The sequence below is a fragment of the Bufo gargarizans genome, chromosome 2 (assembly GCF_014858855.1).
Source record: "Bufo gargarizans isolate SCDJY-AF-19 chromosome 2, ASM1485885v1, whole genome shotgun sequence".
Lineage (NCBI taxonomy): Eukaryota > Metazoa > Chordata > Amphibia > Anura > Bufonidae > Bufo > Bufo gargarizans.
Genome location: NC_058081.1, coordinates 722,005,571 through 722,024,555, shown reverse-complemented (window position 1 = coordinate 722,024,555; position 18,985 = coordinate 722,005,571). Strand labels below are relative to the sequence as shown.

Sequence of the window (18,985 nt, the reverse complement as noted above, 5' to 3'; positions counted from 1 at the left end):
CGTGAGCTGTCCGCATCCGTTGCTCCGTTCCATGGCCCCGCAAAAAAACATAACCTGTCCTATTCTTGTCCGCGCTATGCAGACAAGAATAGGCAGTTATATACACGGACGTCATCCGTGTTTTGCAGATCCGCGGTTTGCGGACCGCAAAACACACAACAGTCATGTGCCTGTAGCCTTATTCTGACCGGGAAAATGAAGCAAAAGTAATACCGCATATTGAACACCCTAAAAAAAAAAAACGTAAAACTGTGTCGGTACTGTGTTTTTTTCCAATTCCACCCCATTTGGATTTTTTTTTTTCATCTTTCCTCTACATTGTATACCATATTAAAAGGTTAGAAAGTACAACTTCTCCTGCATAAAACAAGCCCTACAGGTTCTGTTTGTGAACGGAAAAAATAAAATAAAATAATGGCTCTGGGAATACAGGGAGCAAAAAACCAAAATGCAAAAATGGAAAATTGCTGTGTCAGAAAGGAGTTAAATTACGGCGTAAAAAAATAAAAATAATTATAATGTCTGAATTGTCAGGTTAAAAAATCATCAAAATGTTATCGGTGTTATCAATGTTATCAACATTTGCATTGCAAAAAACCACCCCTTACTGCGCTTCGTCAGTAGAGAAATAAAAAAAGATATGGATATCAGTATACAGAAACACAAAGCATTACAAACTACTTAATTTTTTTATTTATTTTGGTACCTCCATAATCGTTTTACAATACATTAGAAGATGAAATACAACTTTTCGCACATAAATTAAAGCCCTTGTATGGTTTTGTTGATTGAAAAATAATGTGGAGATGAGAGAAAAAAATAAATCATTGTGACGTTAACTTCCAAAATGGACTCCAGGGATTTTCTGGGCTAATTGTGCTAATTCTTGAGCCAGAAGCCACAGGAAACGACTGACTGATGAAGTGTGGAGTGTAGAACCCCAACGATTGGATATTGATAATAACCTAACCTGAAGATAGGTCATCAAATATCAGGACAGGAGCCTGGAGTAACCGTTTAAAGCGGTTGGCCCATCTCCCACCTTGGAGACATATTACTAGGATATGCTACCAATGTCAGATAGACGCAGGTCCCATGTCTGGGACCCTCACTTATCTCTAGAATGGGGGCTCCAAAGTGAATGAACGAGAATGCACAATGCACTTCTATCGGAGAGAGATAAATAGCCAAATGCAAGATATTTCCAGAACTTCCATTGAGGAGAATGGACAGGTGCCTGCACTTGCGCGGTGTGCTCTCCATTCACTTTTAAGGGAGTTCTGCGTTCACGCGACTCTTTTTAGAACTCCCTTAGAAGTTAATAAAGAGGACGCTGCACATGAGAGTTGTGCTCTCCGTTTGTTTGGAGGCCCATCCTAGAGATTAATTTAGATCCCATAGATGGGACCTGCCCGTATCCGATATTGGTGGCATATCTTAGCGATATGCCAACAATGTGTGAGATGTGCCGACCCCTTTAAAGGCGCATGCATGCTCAATGTATTTCTCTCATTCAGATGCCTATAGGGACTATCTAGAGTTAGGGATGTTTGTGTGGACAAGCTTGCAACTAAAGACATCCGTACTGCACATTCCGATATATGGGCTTAAGAGTAACACTTTATAGCCAGCATTTCATAGAATCGACGGGAACGACTGATACGGGCTCTGAGAATCATTGGGTTTTGTCCAATGTCCTGTCGCCCACACGTGTCTTTAATAAAATACTGTACATACAAATTCAGAGGCACAGGTCAAAGAAGATACTGCAAATAGTTATCTGGTAATGGAAGATTGAAAGTGGACCTCTTTATTGCAGATAGTAGTGTTGAGCGAATCGAAGTGAAACGAATTGACTTCGATTAGAATTTTAGGAAAATTTTGATTCGCCACAAAGCCAATTTAACTCGCGCTTCGTGGTAAGAAAAAAATGCTGACCCCATCCATTTGCTCGTGGAGAGGCCATTGTGGAAGTGTAACATCACCACATCAGAGCGCTATGAAAAGCGGCATCTGAGGGGTTCATTGATGGGGGGGCACGATTGGAGTTCCCCATCATTGCAACCGCTACATACAATGGAATGCAACTCGTGACAAAGTACTTTGTAACTACTGTATTTTCCTGCGTATAAGACTACTTTTTAACACATGGAAATCTTCTCGAAAGTCGGTGGTCGTCTTATACGCCAGGTGTCGTCTTCTATGCCGGTATACAGCATACTGAAACTTACTTCCTAGCCGGACTGGAGAAGCTGTCCTTCTCCAGCTTCAGGGACAGGCGCCCTCTAGCTGAGCCACTGTGCGCTGCATCCCGGCCAGCCGCTCCTGAAGCAGCCCCCTCTCCCTACTCTCAGTGGTTTTCTCATGCCGACAGTATCACATTGCGTACTACCGCTCAGATCGTCTTGAAGACAGGGAGGGCTGGGCAGGCAGGGAGAGCTGACCCACCCAATCCAAGCAGGCTTGGTATGCAGTGTGCACAGAAAATACTGGTACATCGCTTGCCGTGATTGGCTGGTTGTTGTATACTAGGTTGGATTGGCGATTCTAGGGGAAGCAGGAGCATCTGCACTTCAGCCAATTCTAATGTTGGAATGGCGGATCTCTAATGAAGTTTGGTGTGCATCTTATTTGTGCTGAAAAAACTGAGTCTATCTGAGGAGCAGATACATGTGGTGGCGAATACAGTACAGCACCAGTATCTGAACATACAGTACAGCACCAGTATCTGAACATACAGTGCAGCACCAGTATCTGTACCGGTTCATACAGTACAGCACCAGTATCTGCATCGGTTCATACAGTATAGCGCCAGTACATACAGTACAGTATACAAATGGCTAACAGTCAAGACCCCATCATGGCTCTACCAGCAAGAAGAAAGAAATATAAAGCCAGTTTCAAGCTTAAAGTTGTAACCTTTGCAATGGAACATAATAACTGTGCTGCTATAAGACAATATGGAGTAACAGAAAATATGTTTCGGGACTGGAAAGCAAATGAAAAAGCCTTAAAGAGTATGCCAAGGGTTAAGTGTGCATTAGGAAGAGGCCATAACTCGAAAAACATGTAGCAGACATGGTGAATGACCATCGCCAAAACGGTTATGTAGTGACACGAAATAAAATACGTTTGTTTGCACTTCAGTGGCTAAATCTAACCCAGATCATAGCCACAGATTTAAGGCCACTGCATCCTGGTGCACTAGAGTCTTGGAAAGGCATAGTATGGTACTGAGGCAAAAGACGAAACCTGCACAACAATTACCTGCAGATCTTGATGCCAAATTAAATAGCATTGAAGGGGTAGTCTTATATGGCGAGTATAGCCCAAACCCTATATTTTACCTGGGAAAGTTGGGGGACATCTTATATGCCCAGTCGTCTTATACGCCGGAAAATGCGGTAATTGAACTTCTTTGTGAAATTCAGCGAAGCAGTCAAATAAAATTTTTGTTAACTTCACTCATCTCTAGCAGATGGTTTCACAACATTTATACGTCGTTGAATTGTACCTGATTATTCCTGTTACATTCTTATTGATATTTCATGTTAACGTTTTTTTCAGTGGGGTGTAGCCTGCTTTGGGCTATGCTGCTTTTCAGAGTCCCCCCTCCTCCTTTCCCTGAAAATGAGTTTTGGACGTTCATGAAATTCTTTAAATATCATTTAATCAGGGTACTTTCACACTAGCGTTTTTCTTTTCCGGCATAGAGTTCCGTCACAGGGGCTCTATACCGGAAAAGAACTGATCCGGCATATCCCCATGCATTCTGAATGGAGAGTAATCCGTTCAGTTTGCATCAGGATGTCTTCAGTTCAGTCGTTTTGACTGATCAGGCAAAAGAGAAAACCGTAGCATGCTACGGTTTTTTCTCCGGCGAAAAAAACTGAAGACATGCCTGAACGCCGGATCCGGCATTTTTTCCCATAGGAATGTATTAGCGGCGGATCCGGCATTCAGAATACCGGAATGCCGGAGCCGTCGTTCCGGCATGCGCATGCGCAGATCGGTAAAAATGCGAAAAATGTACAAGACGGATCCGTCGGTCCGCATGACAAGCGGAGAGACGGATCCGTCCTTGCAATGCATTTGTGAGACGGATCCGCATCCGGATCCGTCTCACAAATGCTTTCAGGCAGCAGCAGATCGGCGGATCCGGCGGCCAGTTCCGACGACGGAACTGCCCGCCGGATCACACTGCCGCAAGTGTGAAAGTAGCCTAAGTGAGGCCAATTTTGGATTACAAGTATGCAGATGTCACTATGTGAGTTGGTGTGTGTGGTCATGAAGTTGTGCTGCGGATATTTATTGACAGTGTCCTTAAGGCTTGGAGATCTTGAGGTGATGAGATGATCTTGGAAACTCTTTACCTTCCCAGGGATTTAGAATTTTCACCTGCTCATAGAAGTATTCTTATAATAGACGAGAAGAGAAGGATTTTCTGTAATTTACAAGTAAGCTCTGAAAAAAAGGAAATTAAAAATAGGAAAAGTCCAAACAAAATGAAGCATTTCTTAAAGCAGGAATTAGATGTAAAACCATCAGAAGAGGAACAGATGATAACAAAAGGAATAACTCAAACAGGAAGTCCACCATGAGACTATGAAAGAACAAAGACCGTAGTAAACGTCAGAGGAGACTGAAATAAAATTAAAGTAAACACTTTTTTTAAATAAAAAAAACCAGTAAGACATTTGTCCAAAATGAAAAAAAAGGCAATTAGGTTGAGTTACAATGTCAGACATCAGCCATGAATAAAAAAAATAATGTCAGACAGCGGATTTAAGTTTATGTAAATTATTAAAGGGTTTGTTTTAGCAGAACCCAGACATATCCCCCTTGCTTTCGAGGCTACTATTATGCATCCCAGCTACAGTGGTTAACAATGGAGGATGACAGATTGCGTCATTATTTGGTGGGTGAGTTCGAAAGTCTCCGATATAACATCTTCAGTTTCTTAGAAACTGGGATTATAAAAATTAAGGGAAGGAAGTGTCCAATTAGTAATATGATGCACTTAATATGGGTTAATGTAAAAAAACTACTGGGTATAAACCACTCATTAAGGATCACCCCTATATGGGGAAATATTAATTTAGGTGAGTTTCAGAGGTTGGATGACTATGTATTTTGGGAAAAAAATGGCATTAAGTTTGTTTCACAGATTGAGGTCAAAGGAAAGCTCAAGACGTTAGAGGAATTGGGGCTTAGTATTGAGCTAGACCCCCTTACACGGTTTAGATATCTTCGATTGAAGCATGCATTTGACTCAACCGAGAATAAATATTATTTAATCACTAAACAGAATTTGTAGAATTCTGCTATCATAGTAGCGCTACCAAAGTATCAATTTCACAGATATTGATAGTAGTAAATGTAGTGAAAATTTAAAAGTGAAAGTAAATGGGCACAAGAAGTGGATTCTAACACTATAGATTGGAGATTTATTTATAAAAGTATAAAAAGGAGCACTATATTGAGTAATTTCCGGCTGATACAGTATTTTATTCTCCATCGTACCTATATAACTCCTTGGGTGTTGAGCAGGATGTATAAAACAAGGGACTCTAGATGCTGGAAATGCAGAATAGATAACGTGGATTTTACCCACTTAATCTGGTACTGTCCTCTTATACAGGTCTACTGGACTCAAGTATTTAAAGAGCTTAGCAGAGTAACTGGTAGTATTAAGCCATTGGAGATTTTGATAGCTGTGTTTGGATATATGAGAAATAGGTTTGGAAAGAAAATGTGAGGTGAAATGGGAAAAAGGATTAATGATGGCGCGGGTCGTTGTGGCTAGAGAGTGGGGGGGGGGCGGAAAGACCACCAAATATTGAAGAATGGAAGAATTTATGTGAGAGGACGCAGAGATATGAATATATCTGCAAGATAAAAGAAAGTAAAAGGGAAGGTAAATAGACAGAAGGAAAAGGGGAATAAAGAGTCAAAAAGTGTCGAACTAATAAATAATGAATGAAGGACGACTGAAGCCCCCGATATGAGATCATGAAATCAATTTTTCCTGGAAACACCCAAGACAACCCAGGGGGGGTGGGAGGGGGGGCTATATATACCTTTTTTATGTGAAATCAAATAACGATAACGATATAAATACGATGTTATCAACGATAATCATGTAATACTTATTGTTTGTGCATATTTCTGTTTCTTTTTTGTTTCTCTTTTTTTATATTGAAAATGAAAATAAAAATATTTATAATAAAAATAAATAAAAAAAAGGCAATTAGGTTGAGTTACAATGTCAGACATCAGCCATGAATATAAAATTGATGTCAGACAGCGGATTTAAGTTAATGTAAATTATTAAAGGGCTTGTTTTAGCTGAACCCGGACATATCCCCATCTTTACCCCTCCGGCCCCCCTCTTATGAGCATTGGAGCATTTTATGCTCTGATGCTCTCCATTGCCCTGCGCTGTATCGCGCAGGGCAAAGGCACTTTTTCTTACCTTTGCACACTGCTGGGCGAAGGCTTCCACCCAGCTGTGTTCCCGGTGACATCACCGGTTCTGATGGGCGGGCTTTAGTAGTTTTACAGGCTAGGGCAGCGCTAAAGCCCATCCATTAGTGGCGGTGACGTCACTGGGCTTACTGCTGGGGGGAAGCCTCCGCTTGGCAACCATAAGGAGAATCCAGTACATCACCGGATCTCCTAAAAATGCCTTTACCCTGCGATTAAGCGCTGAGCAATGGAGAGCATTAGAGCATGAAGATGGGGGATGTGTCTGGGTTTACCTCTGAACCTGGAAAACCCCTTTAACTGTTCAGATGATATTATTTAATGTTGATCATGAGATTTTATTCTTTATCTCTTTTAGCTGATTTGGGGACAGTAACTGAACCAACAACCCTTGGTGAGACTTTACCTTTCACTCATTTTGTCATCCTATTTGGTTTGTTTTGTCTATTCAATTTTACCACATTTTTCTCCTTATTTTTCCTCCTCCTCCCCTTTATCCTGCTCCTCATCCTCTCCTCCCCTTTTTTCTCCTTGAATTTCTCCTTCCTCTACTGTTTTCTCCTTGTTTTGCTCTTCTCCACCCCCCTTTTACTTTACTTCTTTACTCCCCTGACTTCCTCTACTCCTCCCTCTTCATCTCACCTTCTCTATCTCCTTCTTCTCTGTCTCCTTTTCTTTCTTCTACTTCTCTTCTTTTCTTTCCTCCTACTTTTTCCACTTTCTGTATCTTTTTCCCTCTTTCTTTTCCCATTCTTCTACCACTTTCTCCTTCCTCTCACCCTCCTCTACTCTTAATCTTTTTTTTTCTATATCTTGATTTCTGCCTTTTTTATCTCATCCTCCTCTTTTTTCCTCTTTTGTTGCTCATCTTTTTCTACTTTCTCCATTCTCATTCTCCCCTACTTCTTCTCTTCTGCCTTGTCCTTGTCTCTTCTGTTATCCTCCTAACTCTGATGTGACATGCAGTATTCTCCATGACTCCTCACAAAAAGCAGTTGCCAACTGCATCACCTGATCCTTTTCAAATATGCTGATTGGCTGAGAGGGATCATGTGATATACCATGTGACTCCACACAATGAGGACACTTTTTATTTGCAGCCCCCAGTTAGTACCTTGTGTATCTGTTTTATGGATTTATCTGTGTCCACAAGTATAACTTTTATGGGGTATCTCTCTGATGCCTTTATCTCGATAGTTCAACTTCTGACATAGTGTTAGGATCCATTTAGGAACCATAATAAATAGGAACCAAAAAAATACTGGCAGATCTTTAATTTTATCTTCTTTGCTTCTTCCGCAGGTTCAGTTTTATACCGAGATGTAGCGATTGCCTTCATATGTGGAATGAGTATTGTTTTGTTAATCCTTCTGCTGTACAAATTAATTCAAAGGCAAGAACTTGTATGCTTTGCACTGTCTGTTGTCATTCTACTCTGAATCTACACAAAGTTCCTGTGGTTGTGTAATGCAAAAGTACAGAGAGACGGGTATCATCATGCATGCTTCAGGGGCAAAACATTACATTGTGAAAGTGAAAGACGTCCCTATTAAAACTCAAACAATCAAAATTCTATTTACTTGCAATACTCTGCCTGACCACCTGGCGTGCTGTCATGACACAGATGTGTTCATTTCTGTACGTTACTCCTAGTGGTCAAAATATGTGAAACAATTTACATTTTCTTCTGGAATGGCTGGAACATAAACAATGTGTCATTCTCTGATCACTTATGCAAATTATTTTAGGAAAACAATAACCAATAAGAAGACCTATCTGAGAACAGAAGAACCGTCTACCAGTGCAGAACCACCGACAGATGAGATATACATGAATGTCAGCAAACCTGAACAGAAAGCTGAGGTACACTCCTTTTGCTTTTTTGAAAAACATGATTAATTTGTGACACTGTGTCAGGAGATATGTACATTACAGGTGCATGTTGTATGAGGCCACACTGTGGTTGTGTTGTGAACTGCAGCCCATGGAGGGTTTGGGTAGCCTTGTGTTGATTTTATTTCATGAGAAATTCCAGTAGGGATGAGAAGATCTACTCTAACGAATCAATGTGTCTCATGAGCAGGAGTTCTCGTGCTTATAGTTATAGTTACATCTTTGGAACTGTGTGGGGGATCATTTTTCACAGGATCATCTGTAGTTTGTATTTTTTTTAATCACTTTTTTGTAAAACTTTTGGGAGGTGAAATGAATAAAAAGCGGCAAATCGGCTATTTTTTCCCCTTTACACTGTTTGCGGTTTTAATAGTATGGGCATTTTTGATGTTGCGATGCCTATTATGCCTATTTTTCTCGATGTTTATTTTTTAATCCTGGTGAAAGGAGGTTTAAAAATGTTTTCTACTGCTTTTTAGGGCCCCATCATGCAATTGTTAGATTGACACTTGCATTTTTTGAGTACTGTACTGTATATACAGTAATTGAGCAGATTCTGTCCATGCCCTTCTGAGTTATGGGAATGGACTGTAGGTTGTCTCTAAGGATAGTAGGATACCAATGAGCAATAAAACACAAAACCGGAATAAGGTTGTACAACACAAATAGAACGCAAGTGTTCTAGATGGGACAAACCCAGGCACTCAGCAAAAATAATACACAAATGTATATCCAAATAGTGTTGATTGCGAATATTCTAATCACAAATTTTTATTGAGGATATCGCCACTTCAAGAATTCGCGAAGATTTAGAATATAGTACTATTTCTTCATAATCGTGAATATTCTAGATTTTTTTTTTCATCAGTACCCTCCTGCTTCTTGCTTGTGAGCCAATGAGAAGGCTGCAAAATCTTTGCCTGAGATTAGCAACATCCCTAGTAACCAATAGGAAAGTTGCCTACTAGTGTTGAGTACGAATATTCGAATCGCAAATTTTTTGAATATAGTGCTATATATTCGTATTTGCGAATAGTGTTGAATATTCTAATTTCAAATTTATCACAAATTTATTGCGAATATATTACATTGCCAATTTTCGCAATCAAGTAAACATTGAATGAAGATCTTGAATTTGCAAATTTATGGTGAATATTCGGGCAAAAATTTGCGAAATATCGCAAATTCAAATATTGTCTATGCCGCTCATCACTATTGCCTACCCCTTACTATATAAAAAACTCCCCAGCAGCCATTTTCTGCAGTTTTTTGCAGTTCTGAGAGAGACAGCAGTGGCATTGCTGTGCTCTGTGCTTTGCTGAGTTTTCTAGATCCTTATCCAATTACATTAGTTAGTTAGCTTATATATATATAATACAGATAGTGAGTGGGAGATAGTCAGTGTAGGTTATATCCTGATATAGTGTAGCTGATAGGTTCCAGTGCAGGGTGTTAGGTAGTGTGATAGGAATTACTGTACTGTGCATTTTCTCCAGTCTCAGTAAACTTCTAGAAGCTTGAAAGATTTTGCAAAAGTGACCCACGCCTGTATTGCGCGCATTATGCGCATATTACATTGCCGATTTTTGCAGTCAGCAAAATAATGACCGGAGATCATGAATTCTAGAATTTGTAAATTTATTGCGAATATTAGGCCAAAAATTTGTGAAATATTGCGAAAACAAATATTGCCTATGCTGCTCATCACTATAGCCAACAAGATATCTTTATTGAAATCGATAAAACACTCAGCAAATATAATACACAAATATATATCCAAAAATATATCTTTATTGAAATCGATAAAACAAATGAATAGATGCATAAATTGGCAAAGATAAACACAACCACATGGAGAGTGCACAAAACATGTCGGGACATCAAGTTATAGCATTGCAAGTAATGGAGAAGGTGGCGAGGAAGCTGGCGCGAAACACATGTCGGGGTCTCTTGGAGGTGCCACTAGCCGGGTCTGCATTGTGTATATGCTGTGAATCATGTTTTTTTTAATCTAGGTGGGAGAGCCACATGGTTTGATTTTGTATTTACTTATACTTGTATTTACATTACTTGCAATGCTATAACTTGATGTCCCGACGTGTTTTGTGCACGCTCCATGTGGTTGTGTTTGTCTTTGCCAATTTATGCATCTATTTATTTGTTTAATCAATTTCAATAAAGATATATTTTTGGATATACAGTACAGACCAAAAGTTTGGACACACCTTCTCATTCAAAGAGTTTTCTTTATTTTCATGACTATGGAAATTGTAGATTCACACTGAAGGCATCAAAACTATGAATTAACACATGTGGAATTATATATATAACAAAAAAGTGTGAAACAACTTAAAATATGTCATATTCTAGGTTCTTCAAAGTAGCCACCTTTTGCTTTGATTACTGCTTTGCACACTCTTGGCATTCTCTTGATGAGCTTCAAGAGGTAGTCACCTGAAATGGTCTTCCAACAGTCTTGAAGGAGTTCCCAGAGATGCTTAGCACTTGTTGGCCCTTTTGCCTACACTCTGCGGTCCAGCTCACCCCACACCATCTCGATTGGGTTCAGGTCCGGTGACTGTGGAGGCCAGGTCATCTTGGGCAGCACCCCATCACTCTCCTTCATGGTCAAATAGCCCTTACACAGCCTGGAGGTGTGTTTGGGGTCATTGTCCTGTTGAAAAATAAACAATGGTCCATATAAACGCAAACCGGATGGAATAGCATGCCTATGCAAGATGCTGTGGTAGCCATGCTGGTTCAGTATGCCTTCAATTTTGAATAAATCCCCAACAGTGTCACCAGCAAAGCACCCCCACACCATCACACCTCCTCCCCCATGCTTCATGGTGGGAACCAGGCATGTAGAGTCCACCCGTTCACCTTTTCTGCATCGCACAAAGACACGGTGGTTGGAACCAAAGATCTCAAATTTGGACTCATCAGACCAAAGCACAGATTTCCACTGGTCTAATGTCCATTCCTTGTGTTCTTTAGCCCAAACAAGTCTCTTCTGCTTGTTGCCTGTCCTTAGCAGTGGTTTCCTAGCAGATATTCTACCATGAAGGCCTTATTCACACAGTCTCCTCTTAACAGTTGTTCTAGAGATGTGTCTGCTGCTAGAACTCTGTGTGGCATTGACCTGGTCTCTAATCTGAGCTGCTGTTAACCTGCGATTTCTGAGGCTGGTGACTCCGATGAACTTATCCTCCGCAGCAGAGGTGACTCTTGGTCTTCCTTTCCTGGGGCGGTCTACATGTGAGCCAGTTTCTTTGTAGCGCTTGATGGTTTTTGTGACTGCACTTGGGGACACTTTCAAAGTTTTCCCAATTTTTCAGACTGACTAACCTTAATTTCCTAAAGTAATGATGGCCACTCGTTTTTATTTACTTATATGCTTTTTTCTTGCCATAATACAAATTCTAACAGTCTATTCAGTAGGACTATCAGCTGTGTATCCACCTGACTTCTCCACAACGCAACTGATGGTCCCAACCCCATTTATAAGGCAAGAAATCCCACTTATTAAACCTGACAGGGTACACCTGTGAAGTGAAAACCATTTCAGGTAACTATCTCTTGAAGCTCATCAAGAGAATGCCAAGAGTGTGCAAAGCAGTAATCAAAGCAAAAGGTGGCTACTTTGAAGAACCTAGAATATGTCATATTTTCAGTTGTTTCACAATTTTTTGTTAGGTATATAATTTCACATGTGTTAATTCATACTTTTGATGCCTTCAGTGTGAATCTACAATTTTCATAGTCATGAAAATAAAGAAAACTCTTTGAATGAGAAGGTGTGTCCAAACTTTTGGTCTGTACTGTATATGTGTGTATTATATTTGTTAAATGCCTGGGCTTGTCCCATCTAGGAGCTATCCCTAAGGATAGTGTCAAATGAGTTTGTGCAGTCTGGGAAATACAATCCATATGACGACTAGTGATGAGCGGCAGGGGCAATATTCAAATTTGCAATATTTCACAAATATGTGGGTGAATATCCATCATAAATACGCAAATTTGCCATTATTTTCTTAACCGGCAATGTAATATGCGCGTATTGCGCGAGCAATTCAGGCGTGGGTCACTTTTGCTACTTTTTCAAGCTGCTAGAAATTTCTAGAGACTGGAGAAAATGTTTGGCACAGCAGAAAATTACAATAGCTTTATAGCTTTATATGTAGATAGAGTGCTCCAATATATTCACAATTGCCCAAATCGGCAATTAATGATGTTCATATTTTGGTGCAATATGTGCAACTTCACATTTGAGCAGGTCTGACTACATAATACTGATTGGTGCACTAAGTATTGTTGTGACATCCCAGCACTATGTTTGTAGCATGTATGTATGGACAGCAGAACCTATCAGCTGCACTATATCAGGATATAACCTACACTAACTATCTGTATTATACTGTACAGACCAAAAGTTTGGACACACCTTCTCATTCAAAGAGTTTTCTTTATTTTCATGACTATGAAAATTGTAGATTCACACTGAAGGCATCAAAAGTATGAATTAACACATGTGAAATTATATACCTAACAAAAAATTGTGAAACAACTGAAAATATGACATATTCTAGGTTCTTCAAAGTAGCCACCTTTTGCTTTGATTACTGCTTTGCACACTCTTGGCATTCTCTTGATGAGATTCAAGAGGTAGTCACCTGAAATGGTTTTCACTTCACAGGTGTGCCCTGTCAGGTATAATAAGTGGGATTCTTGCCTTATAAATGGGGTTGGGACCATCAGTTGCGTTGTGGAGAAGTCAGGTGGATACACAGCTGATAGTCCTACTGAATAGACTGTTAGAATTTGTATTATGGCAAGAAAAAAGCAGCTAAGTAAAGAAACATGAGTGGCCATCATTACTTTAAGAAATTAAGGTCAGTCAGTCCGAAAAATTGGGAAAACTTTGAAAGTGTCCCCAAGTGCAGTCACAAAAACCATCAAGCGCTACAAAGAAACTGGCTCACATGAGGACCGCCCCAGGAAAGGAAGACCAAGAGTCACCTCTGCTGCGGAGGATAAGTTCATCCGAGTCACCAACCTCAGAAATCGCATGTTAACAGCAGCTCAGATTAGAGACCAGGTCAATGCCACACGGAGTTCTAGCAGCAGACACATCTCTAGAACAACTGTTAAGAGGAGACTGTGTGAATCAGGCCTTCATGGTAGAATATCTGCTAGGAAACCACTGCTAAGCACAGGCAACAAGCAGAAGAGACTTGTTTGGGCTAAAGAACACAAGGAATGGACATTAGACCAGTGGAAATCTGTGCTTTGGTCTGATGAGTCCAAATTTGAGATCTTTGGTTCCAACCACCGTGTCTTTGTGCGATGCAGAAAAGGTGAACGGATGGACTCTACATGCCTGGTTCCCACCGTGAAGCATGGAGGAGGAGGTGTGATGGTGTGGGGGTGCTTTGCTGGTGACACTGTTGGGGATTTATTCAAAATTGAAGGCATACTGAACCAGCATGGCTACCACAGCATCTTGCAGCGGCATGCTATTCCATCCGGTTTGCGTTTATATGGACCATTGTTTATTTTTCAACAGGACAATGACCCCAAACACACCTCCAGGCTGTGTAAGGGCTATTTGACCATGAAGGAGAGTGATGGGGTGCTGCGCCAGATGACCTGGCCTCCACAGTCACCGGACCTGAACCCAATCGAGATGGTTTGGGGTGAGCTGGACCGCAGAGTGAAGGCAAAAGGGCCAACAAGTGCTAAGCATCTCTGGGAACTCCTTCAAGACTGTTGGAAGACCATTTCAGGTGACTACCTCTTGAAGCTCATCAAAAGAATGCCAAGAGTGTGCAAAGCAGTAATCAAAGCAAAAGGTGGCTACTTTGAAGAACCTAGAATATGACATATTTTCAGTTGTTTCACACTTTTTTGTTAGGTATATAATTCCACATGTGTTAATTCATAGTTTTGATGCCTTCAGTGTGAATGTACAATTTTTATAGTCATGAAAATAAAGAAAACTCTTTGAATGAGAAGGTGTGTCCAAACTTTTGGTCTGTACTGTATATATATATAAGCTTCTAACTATCTATCTAATGTAGTGTGGAAAGCACAGAGCAGAGCAATGACACTGCTCTCTCTCTCTCAGAAAATGGCTGCTGGGTGGTTCTTAAATAGTAAGGGGTAGGCAACTTTCCTATTGGTTGCTAGGGATGTTGCTAAGCTCAGACAAAGACATTGCAGCCTTCTCATTGGCCCACAAGCAAGAAGCAGAGAAGAATCATGGATTCAGATTAAACAAAATCTACAATATTCGCGAATACGAGTATATAGCCCTATATTCTAAATCTTCACGAATTCTCGAAGTGGCGATATTCTCGATTAAAATTTACAATTCGAATATTTGCGCTCGACACTAATGACGACCACAGTTCTCATACTGATTGTTGCATGGCTGACCCAAACTTACTACATCATAGGGATCTATGATGCCATAAATTCCATCTCAGGTCTGATGTCTTGTACTCAGTAGAACAATGGTTCGGCTGGAACCCACTACCTTATAGATCAGTAGGTTGCAGTAAGTTTGGGTCAGCTTAGCCCCAGTCGGTCCTTGAGACACAAAGTCCAGCTGAAGGATGTGTGCCTGTGTAGAGGATCAACAACTAATGGATCCAACAAGGAGAGAAGGAGGATCTCAGACCTTGTTGACTTGTTGACTTTAGATCATCTTCCAAATGCAAGACAAAAGAGCAATTTTAAACCTTGATATCACAATGTTCATGTAAGTGAAAAATAATTATAAAAGTATTTTATAGTAAAATTTTGTATTTCTTGCATAGGAGGCCAAAGACAACGATATGGACTCAAGTGAGGTCACATCGGATCAGGAAGACCTGCACTATTCCACGCTCGCTTTTACTGCTAAACCCATCAAAGTGGCTTCAAGTCAGCCCGAAACAGAATACGCTGAAATACAAGTGAAATAGACTGAACGGAGGAGGAGGAGGAGGCTGTTTAATCCCATTATGTTCAGTGGATTCTGTATAATTATTTAAACTGATACATGATTACAATCAGCAGATGCAGCATTTCCTCTGCTTTGGTAACTCATTTAACTGCCTACTAAATGTACTTACATACGGGGCTGGACTTACCTGTAGGCACCTGCCTATAGGAAGTCCTGAGGAATGTGAGGCTGATATAAAATAGACATACACAACCACATCTGAACTTTCTACATCTACATATAAATGATGTTCAAATTGTTCATTAGGTGACGCAGTGCTGTAGGAATGACAGGAGGACCCACAGGTAGGGACAGTATTGATATGACAGTCTCTTTTCCTCCTGGACTGCTGCCCAAACCAGGTTTCTTGAGGCATCATGGTTTATACACATTTGCATTAAAAGGCTAGTTCTGGCAGTTTTACGGATGTTCCTATGAGTGGGGGTTAAACATTGGATTTAGGATTTAAATGTTGGGAGAAGGTTGCAAAACACTATATTAATCATGTACCTCTATCACTTTTTTGGAAGCAATATAGTAATAGCTGTGAGAAAAAAAGCAGCATGGACTTGGTGCAGTTCTGAAGCTTTCACTCCTCAACAGACATGGTGGAATAGGATGGGTACTGCACTGTAAGGACACACTGGTGAACCGCCTGCATTCGTGAATTTGGTGATTCTGAATTTCACCTATTTTTGTACTTATCATTATGCATCCCAATTGCATTTGGAGAATTTACCCTAGAGACAAAAACCGGGCCCATACTTGATTGGCCATCACATAGTACAACAATTACCGAGCATCAACAATAATGAACAATTGCTGACAACTTCAACAACTGATATCCAGAAGTTTCAAAAACCATAGGTGTGGAGATCAGCTGAGCTCTAGGCTGGTTTCAGTGGCGTAGGGATCGCCATAGCAACCATAGCAGTGGCATGGGGCCCTACGCCACTGGGGGCCCGTCCGGACCGCATAAATTTATTATTATTTTTTTTTATTAAGTCACAGTGCACAGTAAAAACACACAGGCAGCCAGGCCCGACCGCCCGCCCAGTGTAGTGGGCGGGGCGTGGGCGGTCCGCGGCTCGGGCCTGGCTGGGGGGAAGGCAAGGAGGAGTAGTCAGGTCAGGACTGGAGGCTGAAGCAGGCGGGCCTGGGGCTCACTGCCGCACGAGCAGAAGAGGTAGGTAACTAGAGGGAGGAGGAGGCGGACTCAGGCGGTGAAGGGGGCGGGGCCGAACTGTGGAGGGGGCGGGGCCGAGCCAGGCCGTGTAGGGGAGGGGCTTACCTGTTGTGGAGGGACTAGGGAGGGAGAGGGAGTGCTGCTGCACTGGCGCCAGTCAGATTAGCGCTATCTCTATCTGAGTCGCTCTGTCACTGACCTGACATCAGTGACATCAGCATGACCAGCAACAGGACGGCCCGATGTGGGCGGAGCTATAATAGCCCCGCCCCCTTTTATGACCGCGATTCCTGCTGCCTGAAGTTGAACCTTCCCTGCCCAGCATGCTGAACACCAGTTGGATTGCCACAACTGCACCAGTGATGTGAGTGGCAGGGGAACTGGGTGAATTATATCATGAGATGTCATCCAGCTTCCCTGCTATCCTGCATGGCACAAGTGCAGAGGCATTAGAGTATGGGGGAGAGGCACAGCAGGAAAGCTGGGTGTCTATATATGTGTATTTTATATGTGTGCGTCCATGTATGTGGTGACTGTGTGTATAAGTGCGCCCCTGTATGTGAAGAGTATGTGCATGACTGCGTCCGTGTATGTAAAGAGTATGTGCATGACTGCGTCCATGTATGTGGAGAGTGCGTGTATGACTACGTCCATGTATGTGTAGGAGTGCATCTATGTAAATGGAGAGTGTTTCTATCACTGCGTCCGTGTATGTGGAGAGTGCGTGTATGACTGCGTCCGTGTATGTGGAGAGTGCGTGTATGACTGCGTCCGTGTATGTGGAGAGTGCGTGTATGACTGCGTCCATGTATGTGGAGAGTGCGTGTATGACTGCGTCCGTGTATGTGGAGAGTGCGTGTATGACTGCGTCCGTGTATGTGGAGAGTGCGTGTATGACTGCGTCCATGTATGTGGAGAGTGCGTGTATGACTGCGTCCGTGTATGTGGAGAGTGCGTGTATGACTGCGTCCGTGTATGTGGAGAGTGCGTGTATGACTGCGTCCGTGTATGTGGAGAGTGCGTGTATGACTGCGTCCGTGTATGTGGAGAGTGCGTGTATGACTGCGTCCGTGTATGTGGAGAGTGCGTGTATGACTGCGTCCGTGTATGTGGAGAGTGCGTGTATGACTGCGTCCGTGTATGTGGAGAGTGTGTGTATGACTGCGTCCGTGTATGTGGAGAGTGCGTGTATGACTGCGTCCATGTATGTGGAGAGTGTGTGTATGACTGCGTCCATGTATGTGGAGAGTGCGTGTATGACTGCGTCCATGTATGTGGAGAGTGCGTGTATGACTGCGTCCATGTATGTGGAGAGTGCGTATATGACTGCGTCCATGTATGTGGAGAGTGCGTGTATGACTGCGTCCATGTATGTGGAGAGTGCGTGTATGACTGCGTCCGTGTAGGTGAAGAGTATGTGCATGAATGCGTCCATGTATGTGGAGAGTATGTGCATGAATGCGTCCATGTGTGTGGAGAGTGCGTGTATGACTGTGTCCATGTATGTGTAGGAGTGCATCTATGTATATGGAGAGTGTTTCTATCACTGCGTCCGTGTATGTGGAGAGTGCGTGTATGACTGCGTCCGTGTATGTGGAGAGTGCGTGTATGACTGCGTCCGTGTATGTGGAGAGTGCGTGTATGACTGCGTCCGTGTATGTGGAGAGTGCGTGTATGACTGCGTCCGTGTATGTGGAGAGTGCGTGTATGACTGCGTCCGTGTATGTGGAGAGTGCGTGTATGACTGCGTCCGTGTATGTGGAGAGTGCGTGTATGACTGCGTCCATGTATGTGGAGAGTGCGTGTATGACTGCGTCCGTGTATGTGGAGAGTGCGTGTATGACTGCGTCCGTGTATGTGGTATGAAAGGTACAGAGGCTAAAATACTTGTGGATATGTAAAGGTAAATCAGACGGGTCTATTACTATTGCAGCGCAGGTTTTAAAGGGGTTGAGTTGAATATTAACTCCGTCAGTAACTGGAAATGTCAAAAAACAGTCGTGCTAAAAATGACAGTAAATACAGTAAATAAAAAGTCTTTGTGAAGAAGTGTGTGTGGGGGGCCCCGTACAAAAATTTGCTATGGGGCCCAGTCAGTTCTAGTTATGCCTCTGGCTGGTTTCATAAAAATAAAAAAGTGCTGTCTTCTCGAGATTTAGGGGAGTCTGTGCCTCCAGAAATGTAAATCTTCAAATAACAGCCTCCCTTTAATTACTTAGCCTTTTCACACAGCTGTTCTTCGAGGATGCCACCAATCAGATATTGATGACCTATCCTGAGGCTATATAATCAATATTATACCCCCAGAAAATCACTTTGAAGCCACCACTAGAGGGAGCTTAGGAGCTTGCTGAAGACACATCTTTAAGAGATGCATACATTTGTCTCCCCCTAGTGGTGACTGAATGGAGCAGAATTTCATCTTTGAACTC

General features: G+C 41.9%; 1 protein-coding gene across 1 annotated transcript in view; it reads left to right on the top strand.

The window, feature by feature from the left end:
• LOC122927121 (sialic acid-binding Ig-like lectin 14) overlaps nt 1–15,449 on the top strand; it is an 86,251-nt gene extending 70,802 nt beyond the window's left edge. The window contains exons 8-11 of the mRNA XM_044278703.1: nt 6,845–6,880; nt 7,789–7,879; nt 8,235–8,349; nt 15,201–15,449. Coding sequence (XP_044134638.1) covers nt 6,845–6,880; nt 7,789–7,879; nt 8,235–8,349; nt 15,201–15,347 — 389 coding nt within the window. The 3' untranslated portion in view covers nt 15,348–15,449. The remainder of the gene's footprint in view (nt 1–6,844; nt 6,881–7,788; nt 7,880–8,234; nt 8,350–15,200) is intronic.
• Nucleotides 15,450–18,985: the final 3,536 nt, after the last annotated feature.